This window comes from Anolis sagrei, chromosome 2 (assembly GCF_037176765.1).
Source record: "Anolis sagrei isolate rAnoSag1 chromosome 2, rAnoSag1.mat, whole genome shotgun sequence".
Taxonomy (NCBI): domain Eukaryota; kingdom Metazoa; phylum Chordata; class Lepidosauria; order Squamata; family Dactyloidae; genus Anolis; species Anolis sagrei.
The window spans coordinates 194,055,629-194,075,685 of record NC_090022.1 but is presented as its reverse complement, the minus strand read 5'-3'; the positions used below and the strand labels follow the sequence as shown (position 1 = coordinate 194,075,685).

At 43.0% G+C, this 20,057-nt stretch overlaps 1 protein-coding gene across 1 annotated transcript in view; it reads right to left on the bottom strand.

Annotated features, from left to right (window-relative positions):
- Positions 1-2,679: 2,679 nt before the first annotated feature.
- The window catches only part of WAS (WASP actin nucleation promoting factor), a 36,705-nt gene continuing 19,327 nt past the window's right edge, over positions 2,680-20,057 (bottom strand). The window contains exons 7-12 of the mRNA XM_060762729.2: positions 19,182-19,359; positions 11,800-11,842; positions 10,530-10,683; positions 7,815-8,239; positions 6,481-6,586; positions 2,680-4,625 (exon numbers count right to left, since the gene is read on the bottom strand). Coding sequence (XP_060618712.2) covers positions 4,573-4,625; positions 6,481-6,586; positions 7,815-8,239; positions 10,530-10,683; positions 11,800-11,842; positions 19,182-19,359 — 959 coding nt within the window. The 3' untranslated portion in view covers positions 2,680-4,572. The remainder of the gene's footprint in view (positions 4,626-6,480; positions 6,587-7,814; positions 8,240-10,529; positions 10,684-11,799; positions 11,843-19,181; positions 19,360-20,057) is intronic.

Sequence of the window (20,057 nt, the reverse complement as noted above, 5' to 3'; positions counted from 1 at the left end):
TTGGTTTTGCTTTGTCCATTTAAATTCATGTTTGCTGATTTTACTGTGGCTTTTGACTTGCATTTTTCCTTTATTTTGTAACCATTTTTCTTCAATAAAAAAGGATTGTTTTTCACAGCCAAGTGTGGTGGATATCTTAGGGCCTCGTTCCCTGCTCTGGATTGCAACAGTAAGTTGCCGCAAGAGTTGTCTCCATCGCCTTGCTAGCACTGGAATCTACAGTGAAAGCATCACATTGACATGCAACCACCGGGCTCTTGTTTAAAGACTTTCAACGAAGGAGAATTTACCACTTTCCAAGGGAGCCCAATGTCTCACAGCTGTATTATTACAAACTTCTTATCTGGAATCTCCTTACCTATAATTTGAAACCAGTGGTTTGGCTCCTCATCTCAGGAGCAGCACAATACTGTACAAAGGATAATTCCTTCACATTCAAACATGTCACAGTCCCTCAAATATTTGTAAATTGCTTTCATATCAGCTTGCATTTTTCTCTTTTTCCGGGCTAAATCTGATTGCTAGAATATATTTTTAACACAGAACAGCCTCTGCATTAAATGTTTTTACTGGTGACTTGTCATCTATGGATGTATCTACAATGCAGTTTGACACTGATGCTGAAAGCTTGAGGTTTTCCAAGAACCTATGGATACTGAGCACCTCTAACTGTTAATATTCCATGACAGAAATCAGGATGTCACCAGAGTGAAGTTTTATTCAATCTGCAGAAGGGATACTTGTACAACAGCGGGTGTTCAAAGGGTACATGCGTAAAGCACAAGGAAAAAGCAGGCATCTTTATACATAAGAGTTTCCATGCATTAACATTGCTACTGTTCTAAATTTCCTCCCATTCTCCTGATTGGCCAGAACCAGAAAGCCAGCCAGTATTTCCCAGGCCTTTGATTGGTCAAGAGGCAGAACTTAGCCAGTGTACATGCTGATTGGTGGCGGTGATGATGACATGGGTGGGGATCTCCTAGCTGGGCAGGGAAGCCCTGGGGCTTCCAATGATCCAGAGGAGGTGGTCTATGGGGCGGGATAGTCTCCAGGGGGTTGGTCTCCAGTGCTGCTTTCTTTATCCTCTAATCTGCACCTCCAGACTGTGCTCTGCAGTGCAGAGCAGTGTGTTATTCTCTTAATTATAGAAATTCTCATAAATTGTTGCTTAAGGTATGTCTTCACCTAGGACTATTTATATGGAGAGGTTCTGGCCTGCCAATTCTGTACAGACAGAGGGGGAAAGGGAGACTTCTAGTAAACACGTCTTCTGTAAAAACTAGAAGGAAGTCTCCTTGAAAGATTTTGATATATGTTAATGTACGGAGTTACAAACAACCGATTTACAAATGACTCATAGTTAGGAACAGGGGTGAGGCAACAGGAAATGAGAGAAATCCACCCTTAGGAAGGGAAATTCACTCCTGGAAGAGTTATCATGGTTCCAGAGTTCAAAGTCTGGAAAGATCTGCCTCTGCAGAGACGTAAGGCTCCTGTTTTCTCGGAGATCCATGGAAGTCAACAGGGGCACTGCATACGAACTCAAATCTTACACAGAATCGCCAACAAACCCCCAGTTTTCGCCCCGATGCTAGCGAGAGGCATCCATGAAAACCATTTGCTCAACTATCTAAGGCAAACAATTGGCATAATAAAAATACTTGGTACAAGTTAACTAGCAAAGAAAGCGAGATGATGGTCACATTGGGAGTCAAGGCTCTTCTAGACTCTTGGACCAGTTCTTAAACACACTTCCGGAATGAGCTTCGTGTATTCCAAGTAGACTGGAACGTACTTAGTCCTAATCTTTTTATACTGGTTTTAAACCACTTCATTGGATGTGTTGCAATTGCAGATTCCCAGATTAGTTTAATGTTTACACCTTATTTTATTTTTCTGGTTATTTAATATTTAATTTTTATTTTACTTAAGTGATATTTGTCTTTACTGTTCTAATGCAGCACAAATCCTATGTAAAACCATACTACGTATTTTTGACATTTTGAAATCTGAAATATATACAGAAAGTCTGAAGCTTTAGCATCAATCCTTGTTTCCACAAAAAGCTATATTTTTCAAAATCCAATTCTCACAGAGGTAGAAAGTGAGGTGAAATCTTCTTAACAGGAGCACAGACAACCAAACAAACATTACAGGAGTGTTAACCCTTCCCTTTGCTATCTAAAGCTAAACAATATATATTTTTAGCTGAAGTTATACTTAAAATGTACCCGTTCCAACTTACAAACAAGTTCAACTTAAGAGCAAACCTGCAGAACATATCTTGTTCATAACTTGAGCATTGCCTGTATTTACTTTTTAAAAGTGAATAAATCAAAATGTTTTAGATGGCAGCACAACAGAAGGTTGATGTTACTTAAGAATGAGCATTGACAGGCACAATCTGAAAAAGTGCAGTTTGTTTAAGAGGCCTGTGACCACAGAGGACACGGTTGTAGATTTCTCTTCCTCAGAAATCTGCCCCTCCTTGTTATGGTGCAACAAGGAAGTCCTACTAGCTTTTGGGACTGTATTACATATTTTTTCACAACAGTCCTCTCTTTTGTGCTTCAAAAAAACTCAACCCTAATGTCTATAGACAACCAGGGTCAGTACAAATTATTGAGACATCATTTGATATCAGTGTTAGGCAATATCAATATTCGGTTTCAAGAATTAGTAGACAGAAGTAAATTTATTGTAGATGCTCCATTAAAAACAACCTTTACAGATGAAGTTGAATTCAGGCTGCAAATATCGATGAAAGTTCTTTCTGTACAAAGCAAAAAAAGTCACATTGCTGCATTCCCAAATCTCTTGCCCAGTCAAATGATTTATCACAAATCCCATCTTCACTTTGTGGAAAAGGATGATGGAAATGGAGCTCCCTTCTACACATCTGGTTAGAATGCCCATGGTCATTGATTTTGGAAACACTTAATGTATATGTATGCGTTTGTGCCTTCAAGGTGCCTATTGACGGATGGCAACTTCAGGGATTTCAAAGGATTTTCTTTGGCAAAGAATATTCAGCGGTGGTTTGTGCCTCTTAACATATTGCCTCAACTTCATCCACAGCCCCCAAATACCCAGGGTGAAGCTAGGATTTCCTGTGCAGTGCTCCTGAATTGTACCTAAACGGTTCTGACCCATCTTATCTTTTATTTTGTGTTCATTTGCTTTATTGTTTTGTTTTGCTACTGTATTATTTTTTTTTATGTAAGTTATATTTTTATGTTCTGCATTTTATTGTGTTGTATTGTGTTTTTAGGGCATGGCCTCATGTTAGCCGCCTCGAGTCCCCATTGGGGAGATGGTGGCGGGGTATAAATAAAGTTTATCATTATTATTACCTGTCTGAATGTAACTCTCCCTATGAACCAGCCCAGACATTAAGATCTTCTGGGGAGGCCCTGCCCTCAGTTTCATCCTCTTCACAGGTGGGAACAAGGGACGGGGCCTTCTCAGTGGTGGCCTCTCAGCTGTGGAACTCCCTTACCAGCGACATTAGAGTAGAAGCAATGTCCTTTCCTTGGACAGAACAAAGTTTATGAAATTCTTTCGTTAAGATGCACTTATGTCCCTTAAACAACTGGTCCAAGAGGTATAGGATCGAGTATGAGGAGGTTGCGATTTGAAGAAGACTATATCGCTCTGTGAGTGTGTGATTTTTGAAACAATATTTTTTAAGCTAGACTCGATGTGGTCAAATCTGGTTCCCCACACATACTTCAATAAATGTTTCTGCTATGCTTCATGGTCACTTTAATTTTTATTGCGGGGTCCATAGCCACCCATAGGGCTCCAGAAAAACTTGCTATGGCTTCTGTGAGATATTTAATTGGGAAATAAACCCTTTTTAAAGCTGTAGATATAACATTCTTTTCTTGAAATAATCCTTGAATAATGATTTTCAAGGATTCCTTCAGGGCAAAAAAGGTTGGGAAAGACAGCTTTAGTTATTGTTTGCCTCCTTCTACCCCTATACATTCCAAAAATGCTAATGCAAAATAATCTATGTATATCTTTAAAACTCTGCAAAGAATTTAGACAACTAAGATTTCAATGCACAGGATATTTTATACAAAAGCAGTTTTTCTTACATTCTTCTCACCTATCAACCTTGTACTTTCATGCTAGCCTCAAAGGGGGCCCACATGATGGAAATTACTAGATGGTTGGGTGGGAAAAGAAAGAAAGATGAGGGGGTTGGGTGAAAGTTGATATCTCTCTTAGAAAGGTAAAAACTGCAGATTAAGAGTGGTATTGTCAAGGCAAAATTTGAAAAAGGTGGGATTACATCCCCACTTTCGAAAACTGTCAAAGACATCCAGGTGCAGAACTGTGGGAAGAAAATGGGAATTATGCTTAAGCCTAAGTGATGCCAGAGAAGAGGAAGGGAAAATAATGGTCCTTTGCTATCAATACTAAAACAGAGTTGCCCCGACATCTCTTGGATACCAGAACAATCTGCACATCTTGCAAGAAGACACAAGACTAGAAGCCCACAGCAGTTTCATCAACAGGTTGACAGAAGGATCGGGCTTTGTGCCAGGCTTCCTTCTAAACTCAGTCCTCCCATTCATCATCTTCATCTTCATCTCCATTGTCTTCATCTTCATCTGTGGGAAAAGAACAAGGTAGATGTGTTATGAGGGAGGAGCCATGAGCAATAATACATAATAATACATCCTCTGCCTCTTTCCAAAGAAGACAATATGCATGTCAGGTATATTCACCTACTAACATTATAGTCATCCCTCCACACTTGTTCAAGACTTTTTGCAGATTTGATTATTCACAGATCTTATTAAAATGTCATCTCTAGGACTCTAGATTTTCCAATGTGATTCTTCAATCAATTTGCAGTGTACGTTGACCATAGAATCATGTTGATGGACCTAGAAATTCCTAGATAGGTGTTAAAAACAATAGTGTCCTTATTAATGGTTTTTCACTTTCACAGAAGATCTGTGCCTCTAACCTTGCATATATGGAGGGTTGACCGTAATCAGGGCCGTAGCCAGAAAAAATTTTCGGGAGGGGTTGAAATTTTCGGGGGGGGGGTTGAAAATTTCACGGGGGGCGGGGGTTGAAACCTGCCTCCTAGCTCACGCTGAAGCCAAGAGCACAGCAGGGGGCAGAGCAGCCTTCAATAGCCTGCAGCTCCGCCCCTGTCAACCACCTCCACCAAGTCTGGCCTCCTTAATGAGAGCATTCAACACACACACACCCAACTTCAGGCCTGTAGTGAGGGGAGTTTTTTTAGGGGTTCAAACCGCCCCCCCCCTGAAATGTTTCAGATTTTTTAAAAAACCCAGTTTACTCATGAACTTTAACTGGTTAACCAAATCCCCATGCTAAGTCTATGAGATGCAAAAAATTAAGAGTCCCTCCAGAACTGCAAGCACTATCTCAAGCAAATATTTATTTATTTATTTATTATTCGAATTTACATGCTGCCACTCCCCTGGGGCTCGGAGCGGCTTGCAAGAACAGGCTAAAATCGAACACAATTTAAAAAGAATTTAAAACAATTTAAAAATAACAATATCAGAGATCAAAGTCCCGTTGAAACAGATATGTCTTACATGCCCTGTGGAAAGCTGATAAGTCCCGCAAGGCACGGACTTCAGGTGGCAGAGTATTTCAGAGAATAAATTGTCAATATTTAAGGCCTTGCATGGTCTGGGGCCGATGTACCTGAGGGACCGCCTCACCCTCTACCAACCCCAGAGATCCCTCCATTCTGAGGACCAAGATCTATTGGAAATTCCCAGTGTCAAGACCTTGCGTCTAACAGCAACCAGACACAGAGCCTTTACAGCAGTGGCACCATCACTCTGGAATACTCTGTGCCTTGCGGGACTTATCGGCTTTCCACTTATCGGCTTTCCACAGGGCATGTAAGACATACCTGTTTCAACGGGACTTTGATCTCTGATATTGTTATTTTTAAATTGTTTTAAATTGTTTTTAAATTGTGTTCGATTTTAGCCTGTTCTTGCAAGCCGCTCCGAGCCCCAGGGGAGTGGCAGCATATAAGTTCGAATAATAAATAAATAAATAAATAAATATTTGATTGAGTTAGTGCTTGCAGTTCTGGAGGGACTCTTAATTTTTTGCATCTCATAGACTTAGCATGGGGATTTGGATAACCAGTTAAAATTCATGAGTAAACCGGGTTTTTTAAAAAAATCTGAAACATTTTGGGGGGGTTTGAACCCCTAAACCCCCCCTCCCCCTCGCTACAGGCCTGACCGTAATGACTTCACTCTGTTTTGGTCCCTTTGTTCCAGCCCAAGGGGGAAACTCGATATTTCACCCCATTGCAAAGTGCCACTGAATCAATTGATTATACAAATAATTCTCCCACTTCAAGGGGACCCTCCCCCAGTTAAAAAAACAAATCTGAACTTTTGAGAAACTAGTTGTTTGTGGGTTGTCTCAGAAGGTGGTTTGTGTACCCAAACTTACCTGAGGAATGGATGGCCTTGCTCCTTTTCTGCATCACCTGCATAAGAGCCCCTACCAGGCCTTCAGAGCTCTCAGCAGGCGGCGGTGAGTCCAACACATCGGGGGTCTGAAATGGACAGAGAGGTTTATAAAGGGTGGCCTTTAAGGTTCACTGTGATGAAGACCCCTGGAAACTAGAGTAAATGAAACCATTCTTGCTCACAGTCCTCTTCTGCAGAACAAACTAGCGTAACAGCATAGCAATCGGCAAAGATTTAGGTCTGATTTTTACTGGACTTAATAGTCAACTTGTGTCTGAGTTACAGTACTTCAAATGCAAAAAGGCTCATATGAACTGAACAGTTTTGCCAGATTTTTTTAAAAATAAAAAGGTATCTGTAAAGAATGGTAACAATTGCAAATAAGTTATTTAGCCTGCTGTTCTTCCTGACATGTGAGTTTGCCATGTATAGGAATCTTTCCTTTCTTTTGCCCAAGCACAGAGTCCATCACGCTTTGAGGCCCCACCTCTGACCTGGAGATATACACATCTAATGTGTTAAGGCCACCCTTAAATGAAAGAAATACATAAATGTAACATCATTATTTCTTCCATTCAATGTCTCTTCCCATCACTGTCAGAAGTTGTGCCACTTTGAGCAGTCGATGCTAAACAACATACTTAATGAACAGCTTCTGATGAGCCAAGACTTGAGAGACAGGCAAAATAGCTTTGAGAATGCTGGTTGAGGGTGGGCATGGAAGGGGAAATTCTTTCCTAATCTTACTCATACAGATACCAAACACTTCCTGTTCACTAAAGACCTTATTGCATTGGGATGTATTCTGTTTCTGAAACTCTTTGAACATGATTTCTAATGGGCCCCATCACATGATGTTTCTCCCATTCTAACAGTAATCAGTTGGAATCGGTCTGTAAAATGTTGCAGAAACAGAGTAATTGCAAATGGGATTGTAATTGTGCTTTTTATACATTTCTGAGGCACTGTTTTTGCATGTGATTGAAAATCAATATGCATTTCATCTGCTAAACTTGTGAAAACGGTAGTTCAAGACTTCCAGGCTATGTCACTGACTGTGCAATATTAGTGGGGGGAAAGTGAAGTAAGGAGGCATTTGAACAGATTTGGAAGAGCTAGCCTTCTGTGGTGTGATGAGTCAAAGTGCAGCATTTTCAAAGGGTAAGAATCATAATAATTGGGTGTGATGGGAAGAGTATGCATTCTGTCTCAATACAGTATGCATTCAGTCCTAAACACATGTGGGATGCATAGTGATATAAATTGATTATATCCCAATGTGACGAGGCCCCTAGTTTCTCCAATACCTCTCACCTTGTTGAGTTGTATTCCTTGCCGTATCTGATCCAGCAATGCACCACGGCCCATGGAAGGGGCAGGAGGCTGAGTTCCTGGAGAAGGAAATCCCCCGGAAGGAAGAGGAGGGGGGGCACAGGGAGCTGGGCCCTGACCTTGGGGAAGGGGTGGGGGCAGAGGGGGTGGGGGAGGCGGGGGTGGGGCTGGGACTGCTCCAGCGGAGGGTGGGGGAGGACGGCAGGGCCCACTGCGAGAAGCAGGTGGAGGGGGTGCCCACTGATTGGGATGTCCACGAGGGGGCTGCGGTGTGGGAGGGATGGGGGCCTTGTTTGAGACAGGTGGGGCTCCTGGAATTGGGGGAAGAGGACTGCTTCGGCTGTGGCCTGGAGGTGGGGGCAAGGGGCCAGAACGACTTGGGGGAGGGGGAGGAGGATGGCTCGGACCTGAAAAGAGATAAATACAGGTGTTCAAATCTCAGTAGCCACCTTGAGCAATTGCTATCTGCATATATGTGTGTGTATGTATAAAATCTTATAGTATCTGCTTTGTTGTGTGAATCACATAGAAGCTAGTAGAAACAAGAATGGTTTTTGCATCACCCAACAAAAAAGTTTGGTTGTTACACACCTAATAGTCTTAGTTACAACAAGTATTTTTGCTAGGCAGAGTCCCCTTCATTTGACATATAGAGTGCTTTCCTCATAATTGGGGGGGGGGGGGTCAAAAGGAGTGGCACCAAATTATTGTTAATGTTTAACACCAATACAAATACTTCCAAACAATAGGGCCAAACAACCTTGGAATGCAAAAAAGCATAGTCTGTGATTATATGAAACTTCGCATATATAGGACAAGTAAAGTGAGAGCGCAGAACTGCAGTAGATGGTGATGAAAATGTATCCATCTCCTTTCTGTGGGCAGAAAACAGCCCTCTAGATATTGTTGGATTGCAGTTCCCAGCACTGCTTACTATTGGCTATGATGGCTAGGGCTCCTGGGAATTACATTCCTATATCTTTGTGTCCATGCCTGTGTTAATACCTGCACTGGGGCAAGAAACCATTGTTTTAATTCAAGTTTATAGACATGTGTACTTAGATTTAACCACACTGTAAAGTGAACCATTTCTTAGGTAATATTATTGGGTACTGTTCCATTATCCGGGTGGAGGCCACCAGAGGGAGCTAGAGAGAGAAGGATTGTTCAATTTATGGAGGGGAGTTGAGTGAGGAAAACCATTTTCCCCATTTTCTCTGGTCATTCCCCCTTCCCTTTCCCAGATAATAAACGAGGGTTGTTTCCATGATGGAGACATAGGTGGGAGAAATAACAGGAAAGCAGGGGGGAATGGTTTTCCTCCTTCAACCCACCCTCCACCCCCATAAATGGGACAATCTTTCTCTCTCTAGTGCCTCCTTGTGGCCTCCACCCAGATAATGGAACAGTATCTTGTTGATATCAGTATTATTGATAACAGGGTCTGCAGCAACTGAAGATAACACTTCAGGTCTCTGATATAGCAAACTCTGCTGTTCCACAAAAGTTTACACCATCAACATTCAACGAGTCTTTAAATTGCCACTGAACTCTTGGTTGTTTTCATTGCAACAATAAACTAGCATAGCAACCACTCTACAAGTTATTGTAGTTGGATCTCCATATTAATGGATGCTGCACACAGATTCCATCACCCATGGGTGGAAAATATTCCAAATAAATTCCAAAAAGCATACCTTGACCTTGCCTGTTATAAAAGGTATGCTATTTTACAATGCCATTTTATATAATGGGACTTGAGCAACCACAGATTTTAGTTTCTACTTATGTGTCTGGGAGTGGAGGGATTCAAACCACAGCAAATACCACAGGCCCACTTTTTAAAAAACATGTCAGGAGCAACTTGAGAAACTGTAAGTCACTTCTGGTATGAGAGAATTGGCAGTCTGCAAGGACGTTGCCCAGGGGATGCCCGGATGATTTGATGTTTTTATCATCCTTGTGGGAGGCTTCTCTCATGTCCCCGCATGAGGAGCTGGAGCTGATAGAGGGAACTCATCTGCCTCTCCCTGGATTCAAACCTGCGACCTGTCGGTCTTCAGTCTTGCCGACACAGGGGTTTAACCCACTGCGCCACCGGGGGCTGTATCAGTCCATCCATGCCCAAACCAAAGAAAATCCACATAGGAAAGCATTTTAATTATTGTTGCAGTAGTAGGTAGGGATTAAGATATAAAGTTGGCTTTACTGCACACACTGACTGCACACACTGACTGGGGGGTTGGTGAAAGAAGAGATAAAGACCCTTCTTTTCTTATCAATAATACCAATATTACCAATGATATCAATAATACCAAAGTTAAAAGTTTGGCAGTAGCACTGCACTTAACAGTATACATGTATTCATTTCAATATCCTCACCAAGAAAGGTGTTTGGCACACTGAAACACCCCTCTCAAAAAATTCTGAACTATTTTTTTAATATTGGAACATGATTTTTTTAAAGCCTTGTGGGTTTTGCAAGTACATATTTTTATAAGAAAAACAATTGGTTTTTAATGATTAAAGAAATATTTCAAAAAAGTGTCATTTTTTTTAAAAAAAGTTGGAATATGCAATTTTTTTAAAAAATGTTAGAAAATGTGCCACTCTTGTAATGCAGAAAAAATACGATATAACCCCTGCATTACAGAAAATACCTTAGAGATACAGATACACCCAAGTCTGGCAGCTCACCCTGTCGCCTGATCTCTTCCTTCACAGCCTCCAGTCCTCCTTGGCCTTCAATGAAATCATAGATGAGCTTTGATGTCTCCACATCAGTCAACTGGGCCTCACTGATGCCCGCCTGGGAGAAAAGTGTCTTCAAATCAGGGTCTAAATTATTCACCTAAAATTAAAAAAAATAGACATATGTTAATATCATATTTTTTTTTACTATTTTTGAAGACAGCTTTTCTTTGGTTCCACCACTTTCACAGAGACATTTGGAATGGACACAGGAGAGAGTGGCTGCTCCTGGTCTGTGGAAGACTAGATTTATCCCCTCTCAGGCTATATCTATACGGCTATATAATCCAGTTTCTTAATCCAGATTATCTACTTTGAACTGGATTATATGAGTCTACACTGCCATTTAATCCCATTCAAATCAGATAAAACCTCTAACCACCATTTCCATTAGAGGAAAAAAAATGTGAGGAGAGGGTGTGATTCAGATAAAAAGAAGATAAGAAAGAGTTCTTTTTTTTTCTCTGTGTTCACTGTTTTTCTTTCACTGCGCAATTCCTTGGTGCCATACTCACTCCCTGCTACAAATTCCAAATATGTTTGAGTTTTTAAATGCACTTTGAACGTTGTAAAGGGAAATTGGGGGGTTGGTGAAAAAAGACATAAAGAACATTCTTTTCTTATCCTAGTGTTTCAGCTCAAGCCTAACTCCATATAATAAGGAAATTAACCAAGTAAAACAAGTGATATTGAGTCACCCCTATAGCTACTTCTGATTTCTGGGTTGCTGTAGGTTTTTTTGGGCTATATGGCCATGGTCTGGAGGCATTCTCTCCTGACATTTCACCTGCATCTATGGCAAGCATCCTCACTACCTCTGAGGATGCTTGCCATAGATGCAGGTGGAACGTCAGGAGAGAATGCCTCTAGACCGTGGCCATATAGCCCGAAAAAACCTACAACCCAGTGATTCCGGCCATGAAAGCCTTCGACAATACTTCTGATTTCTGTCCAAAATTGTCAGCTGTTGTAAAACAACAAACTGAACTCACTTTCTCTTTGCTTGTTTTTAATTGCAAAAGTAGGAAAAATATCTGCCAACACACTGAAATTGAAGATGTTTCTTGTCTTGACATCTCCTAAGGCCTGGGGCACACAGGTAATTCACACACGCAAACACAAAGCTCAGCTCAACTACAGGAGCTCAGACCTCCAGACATCTCAGTTTCATTTCTCCCTCTTTCAAGCACACCAATGAACCACTATGGTTACGTACATCAAAACCATTGTTGGGATCCCATCCAATGTGCTGAATATGCCTGGAAGAGAATACAGAAGGTTCCATAAATGAAGGTTCCAGCTCACAAACATCTGGGTCAGCTTGCTGCCCCATCACAGAGAAGGCCTTGAACATTGCTGGGTTTAGGATGTGGGCCAAATTGGAGGACTGATAAATAATCACAGTCACTGACCCTTAAACTGTGGGGTCCTGACCGCAAACAGTCCCAATGTTTGACTCAATGTTGGGGCCACAAAAAATTGGCAACAATAAAATCTTTGTCACCTAGTAGCTCTTTCAGATAGTTGCATGAATTTGTTAGCAACAACATGTAGCATTTACAGTGGACTCTACAGAGGATGCTTCAGCTATACTTCATAAAAAGAAAAATCAGCCTGTTTAGCCATCTTGGCAAATGCTGATTTATGATCAGTAAATGTTTGGTTTTCATACTTATTTTAAATACCTATATAATTTTTTTCATGTCAGGAGCAACTTGAGAAACTGCAAGTAACTTCTAGTGAGCGAGAATTGGCCGTCTGCAAGGATGTTGCCCAAGGGACATCCAGATGTTTTTTTTATGTTTTACTATCCTTGTGGGAGGCTTCTCTCATGTCCCCGCATGGGAAGCTGGAACTGACAGAGGGAGCTCATCTGCATTCTCCTCGGATTTGAACCTCTGACCTGTCGGTCTTCAGTCCTGCTGGCACAAGGTTTTAACCCATTGCACCACCAGGGGCTCCTGTATACATGAGATCACGTAAAGATTTCTTGGGCAGAAGGGGATCACAAATGTGGAAAGTTTAAGAAGCCCTGCTCTAAGCCATCCCTCTAAATTTATTTAACAATTTTAAAGTATTTTAGCTTTATTAGTTCCTTATTATGTGGATGTAAATTTGATTAATTTGGATTACGTTTTATTTAACTTTGAATATCTTGTTATAAGTTCTTATATTGCTTTGTTTATTGGTTTTAGTTTGGTTGTTTATTAGTTATTGTTCATCTTTGGCATTGAATGGTTACCATCTTTCTGTTGGAAACTGCCCTGAGTCCCCTCAGGGAAATAAGGTGGGTTATTATTATTATTATTATTATTATTATTATTATTATTCTGTTGGGTAGAAGTTTTATGCAGCAGTATCACTGGGAGGGAGTGTAGACCACACCAGTGACACCAAAATGACCATAATTATTTTTGCAAGATTTCAGTTGGCATTTGTTATTTTATTTATACAATCATCCCTGCAGTTAGATACAACCAAGCAAAACCATTTTTGTAAGCTCCCCATACATGCACTGTTTCAAAATATATGCAAAGCTAAAACTCTGCTGATTTACTCCATTGTGCATGTGGCAGGGCTCAGGTTGCATTGTAATAGGTTGTCTGGGGTTTGCTCTCTGGCAATAAAACTCAGGGACTGAAACGGCTGGCATCCAGAAGGATCTTATTTCACGATAAGCAACATTTTAAATATGTTTTAAGTGCTTTTATTGTCTTTAATTATGTTTTTAACATTCTTATTATTGCATTGTTTTTCACCTTTAGCTATATCTTCCTCAAATTACTGTAAGCAACTTTGAATCCCATTTTAGGAGGAAAATGATACATACACATTAAATAAACCTCTCGTTTTGAAGAGAAGATTACTGACTGTAATTTTAACCAGTTAGCATTCAAGATAGGCAAACAGCAGATGATCTTGGAAAACAACAACAGAAAGCAACAACAGTATCAATAAAGAAATTCAGTTCCCCCCACCGGCAAAGCAAACTATGTCTGACAAAAAAATATGGGGAAATGAGTGGAAATTGGGGGTTCCTCCTAAAAATGGCTTGGAATTTTTGGAATTCTTGTTTGGTTGTGCATTTAAGTAATCAGATCTAATTTGCCAAATAGTCACTGCTAAAGGTTTTTATGTTGAATGCTTTTATATTGTGAAATGCTATTTTAGATTGTAAGTCGCTCGGAGCACCTTGGTGGAGAGCAACTAATCTATATCTATATCTATATCTATATATATAATAAAAGTCAAAGTTTGTATGCGACGGAGGGCAGACGTAGGGAGGATGGAGGGAGGAATATGTGGCAGCTTTTTGATTGGCCAGCCTGAAAGTTCCAACATTCGGATTGGCTGCCGCTGTGGTGCTATTTGCATATGGTCTCTGATTGGCCAGCTTCAATAGGAGCCCCTGGTGGAGAAGAGGGCTCATGGCAGAAACGGGGCATGATAGAAGGAAATTTGCATATAGTCTCTGATTGGCCAGCCTCAAATGCAAGATTCCGAGATGACAAAGAGAGGAAAGGAAAGGCCGGGGGCTGGGTCAGAACACTCCCAATACAGACCGAAATAGTCACACAGAGCCCCCATCACCCACTCTACATCCTACTGCAGTTTGGGGGAGTATGAACCATGGATGATGGGACTTGCAGTACCACCACTCACTTTCTGAGACCGCTGTTAACCTTATCCAATGACTGATGAGGACCAAACTTCGCGCATAGACCTCTCATGACCCACTTTACGTCCTGGTGTGGTTTGGCCAGGGATGGACCGTGGATTATGGGACTTGCAGTACCATTGCAGAATTCTTCAGACCACTGCAACCCTCATCCAATTACCAATAAATACCAAACTTGGCACACTGAGTCTCCATGACGCACTCTACATCCAGGTGCAGTTTGAAGGAGGATGCACCATGGACGATGGGACTTGCAATACCTGCACTCCCTTCCTAAGACCATTACAACTGCCAACGATGATGGATCAGGACCACAATTTACACAGAGACCCAACATGACCCACTCTACATCCTGGTGCGGTTTGGAAGAATTTAACAATGGATGATGGGACTTGCAGTCACTTCACTCACTTCCTGAGACCACTGAGACCCTTGCCAATGACTCATCAAGACTAAACTTGCCACATGGAGCTTCAATGACCCACTCTACATCCTGGAGCACTTTGGAGGACGACAGACCATGGATGATGGGACTTCAAGTACCTACACTACCCAAGACTGCTGCAAAACTCATCTAATGACCAATCAAGACCAAAGTTGGCACACAGAGCCCCCATGACCCACTCTACATCCTGCTGCAGTTTTGGAGGAAGGTGGACCATGGATGATGGAACTTCCAGTACCTTCACTCACATTCTGAGACCTCTGCAAACCTCATCCAATGACGGATCAACACCAAACTTGGCACATAGACCTCTCATGACCCACATTACGTCCTGGTGTTGTTTGGAAAACTTTGGAGATGGATGATGGGACTTGCAGTACCTTTGCTCACTTCCTGAGACCACTGAGACCCTCGCCAATGACTAATCAAGACTACACTTGGCACATGGAGCTCCAATGACCCACTCTACATCCTGGTGCAGTTTGGAGGAGGACAGACCATGGATGATGGGACTTCAAGTACCTCCACTCCCTTCCGAAGATTGCTGCAACCCTCTTCTAATGACCAATCAAGACCACACTTGGCACACAGAGCCCCCATGATCCACTCTACATCCTGCTGCAGTTTGAAAGGGGATGGACTTTGGATGATGGGACTTGCAGTACCTTCACTCACTTACTGACACCACTGCCACCCTCATCTAATGACTGATAAAGACCAAACTTGGCACACAGAGCCCCCATGACCCACTCTATATCCTGCTGCTGTTTGTAGGAGGATGGCCCATGGATGATGGGACTTCAAGTACCTTCATTCACTTCCTGAAAATAATGCAGCCGTTATCCAAAGACCAATAAAGACCAAACTTGGCATACAGAACCACCATTACCCACTTTCTCTAATAACCCGGGCAACGCCGGGTCCCCAAGCTAGTATATAATAAAAGTCAAAGTTTGTATGCGACGGAGGGCAGACGTAGGGAGGATGGAGGGAGGAATATGTGGCAGCTTTTTGATTGGCCAGCCTGAAAGTTCCAACATTCGGATTGGCTGCCGCTGTGGTGCTATTTGCATATGGTCTCTGATTGGCCAACTTCAATAGGAGCCCCTGGTGGAAAAGAGGGCTCATGGCAGAAACGGGGCATGACAGAAGGAAATTTGCATATGGTCTCTGATTGGCCAGCCTCAAATGCAAGATTCCGAGATGACAAAGAGAGGAAAGGAAAGGCCGGGGGCTGGGTCAGACACTCCCAATACAGACCGAAATAGGCACACAGAGCCCCCATCACCCACTCTACATCCTACTACAGTTTGGAGGACGATGAACCATGGATGATGGGACTTGCAGTACCACCACTCACTTTCTGAGACCGCTGTTAACCTTATCCAATGACTGATCAGGACCAAACTTCGCGCATAGACCTCTCATGACCCACTTTACGTCCTGGTGTGGTTTGGCCGGGGGTGGACCGTGGATTATGGGACTTGCAGTACCATTGCTGAGTTCTTCAGACCACTGCAACCCTCATCCAATTACCGATAAATACCAAACTTGGCACACTGAGTCTCCATGACGCACTCTACATCCAGGTGCAGTTTGAAGGAGGATGCACCATGGACGATGGGACTTGCAATACCTGCACTCCCTTCCTAAGACCATTATAACTGCCAACGATGATGGATCAGGACCACAATTTACACAGAGACCCAGCATGACCCACTCTACATCCTGGTGCGGTTTGGAAGAATTTAACAATGGATGATGGGACTTACAGTCGCTTCACTCACTTCCTGAGACCACTGAGACCCTCGCCAATGACTCATCAAGACTAAACTTGCCACATGGAGCTTCAATGACCCACTCTACATCCCGGAGCACTTTGGAGGACGACAGACCATGGATGATGGGACTTCAAGTACTACCCAAGACTGCTGCAAAACTCATCTAATGACCAATCAAGACCAAAGTTGGCACACAGAGCCCCCATGACCCACTCTACATCCTGCTGCAGTTTTGGAGAAAGGTGGACCATGGATGATGGAACTTCCAGTACCTTCACTCACATTCTGAGACCTCTGCAAACCTCATCCAATGACGGATCAAGACCAAACTTGGCACATAGACCTCTCATGACCCACATTACGTCCTGGTGTTGTTTGGAAAACTTTGGAGATGGATGATGGGACTTGCAGTACCTTTGCTCACTTCCTGAGACCACTGAGACCCTCGCCAATGACTAATCAAGACTACACTTGGCACATGGAGCTCCAATGACCCACTCTACATCCTGGTGCAGTTTGGAGGAGGACAGACCATGGATGATGGGACTTCAAGTACCTCCACTCCCTTCCGAAGATTGCTGCAACCCTCTTCTAATGACCAATCAAGACCACACTTGGCACACAGAGCCCCCATGATCCACTCTACATCCTGCTGCAGTTTGAAAGGGGATGGACTTTGGATGATGGAACTTGCAATACCTTCACTCACTTACTGACACCACTGCCACCCTCATCTAATGACTGATAAAGACCAAACTTGGCACACAGAGCCCCCATGACCCACTCTATATCCTGCTGCTGTTTGTAGGAGGATGGCCCATGGATGATGGGACTTCAAGTACCTTCACTCACTTCCTGAAAATAATGCAGCCGTTATCCAAAGACCAATAAAGACCAAACTTGGCATACAGAACCGCCATTACCCACTTTCTCTAATAACCCGGGCAACGCCGGGTCCCCAAGCTAGTATATAATAAAAGAGAATGTTTGTATTGGACAGAGGGAGGAATATGTGCCAGCGTTTTGATTGGCTGCCGCTGTGGTGCTATTTGCATATGGTCTCTGATTGGCCACCTTCAATAGGAGCCCCTGGTGGAGAAGAGGGTTCATGGCAGAAACGGGGACATGAGAAGGATATTTGCATATGGTCTCTGATTGGCCAGCCTCAAATCCAAGATTCCGAGATGACAGAGGAAAGGAAAGGCCAGGGGCTGAGTCAGAACATTACCAATACAGACCACACTTGGTACACTGAGTCTCCATGACCCACTCTACATCCTGCTGCAGTTTGGAGGAGGATGCACCATGGACGATGGGACTTGCAGTACCATCACTCACATTCTGAGACCGCTGTTAACCTCATCCAATGACTGATCAGGACCAAACTTGGCACACAGACCTCTCATGACCCACTTTACGTCCTGGTGTGTGTTTGGCTGGGGATAGACCATGGATTATGGGACTTGCAGTACTTTTGCGCAATTCCTGAGACCACTGCAACGCTCATCCAATTACCGATAAAGACCAAACTTGGCACACTGAGTCTCCATGACGCACTCTACATCCTGGTGCAGTTTGAAGGAGGGTGCACCATGGACGATGGGACTTGCAATACCTGCACTCCCTTCCTAAGACCATTACAACTGCCAACAATGATGGATCAGGACCACAATTTACACAGAGACCCAGCATGACCCACTCTACATCCTGGTGCGGTTTGGAATAATTTGACAATGGATGATGGGACTTCCAGTCACTTCACTCACTTCCTGAGACCACTGAGACCCTTGCCAATGACTCATCAAGACTAAACTTGGCACATGGAGCTCCAATGACCCACTCTACATCCTGCTGCAGTTTTGGAGAAGGGTGGACCATGGATGATGGAACTTCCAGTACCTTCACTCACATTCTGAGACCTCTGCAAACCTCATCCAATGACGGGTCAAGACCAAACTTGGCACATAGACCTCTCATGACCCACGTTACGTCCTGGTGTTGTTTGGAAAACTTTGGAGATGGATGATGGGACTTGCAGTACCTTTGCTCACTTCCTAAGACCACTGAGACCCTCGCCAATGACTAATCAAGACTACACTTGGCACATGGAGCTCCAATGACCCACTCTACATCCTGATGCAGTTTGGAGGAGGACAGACCATGGATGATGGGACTTCAAGTACCTCCACTCCCTTCCGAAGATTGCTGCAACCCTCTTCTAATGACCAATCAAGACCACACTTGGCACACAGAGCACCCATGATCCACTCTACATCCTGCTGCAGTTTGAAAGGGGATGGACTTTGGATGATGGGACTTGCAGTACCTTCACTCACTTACTGACACCACTGCCACCCTCATCTAATGACTGATAAAGACCAAACTTGGCACACAGAGCCCCCATGACCCACTCTATATCCTGCTGCTGTTTGTAGGAGGATGGCCCATGGATGATGGGACTTCAAGTACCTTCACTCACTTCCTGAAAATAATGCAGCCGTTATCCAAAGACCAATAAAGACCAAACTTGCCATACAGAACTGCCATTACCCACTTTCTCTAATAACCCGGGCAACGCCGGGTCCCCAAGCTAGTTAAGAAATAAAGTGAAGTGAAGTGAATTTTGGAAAGGACCTTCTCTGGCCAGCCAGTTCTTCATTAAAGAGTTTTATGTCGCTTCTGGAGATACTTACTTGAACCCGCTTGGAGCTCCGATGTCAGCCTTGGAAATCTTCTTTTTCCCCTTCTTCTTATCCACTGCAGTAGGAACCGGGAGTCCCCGGTAGCGGGAAAAGGTGATGTCTGGATTCTGTATGTCAACAGTTGCGAGTGGAAGAGCTGGAGAAGGGGAGGTTGGCTGCATACCAGGTCCTTCAGAAAACGAGAGATGAAGCAAACACCAGAAAATCCACTCTATCCTACCCTTCGCTCTCACTCCTTACAAAATACCTTGGTTGTTAGTTTCCCTGAAGCAATCTTTGACATACGGCAACCCAAGAGCCCTCATTGCCAAGGCTGTAACTTCCATTTACAACAGAGGTTCCCAACTTTTAGTCCTCCAGATGTTTTGGACTTCGACTCCCAGAAAGATCAGCCAGTTTACCAGCTGTTAGGAATTGTGGGAGCTGAAGTCCCAAAAACCTGGAAGACCAAAGGTTGGGAACCATTAAGAGAGTTTACTCTTTTCCTACTGATTTTCACTTTACTGAGCAAAATTCCCTTTTCCAATGCCACATTGCTCTCAGGACCATTTATTTGTCTCTTTTGCCTTTGCGAAGCACCACAGAATATCAGCCACTGTTTTGTTTCTTTGTTCCTCCTTTTTGAATTATGGAGTTCAGTCTTATTTATTTATTTATATCAAAACAAATAATTCAATTCTCCATTTTTTTTCTTTGGGCCATTTCAAGAAATGTTGGGCTGAAGGCTGGAGATAGATGTGATGGAGGCGAACTTCAAGTCCAATGACGCAGCACCATGGACAGAGGTTTCAACTCCAGATTGAGCATCCCTGATCCAAAAGGCTTGGGAACAGAAGTGGTTTGGATTTGTGGTTTGTTTATTTATTT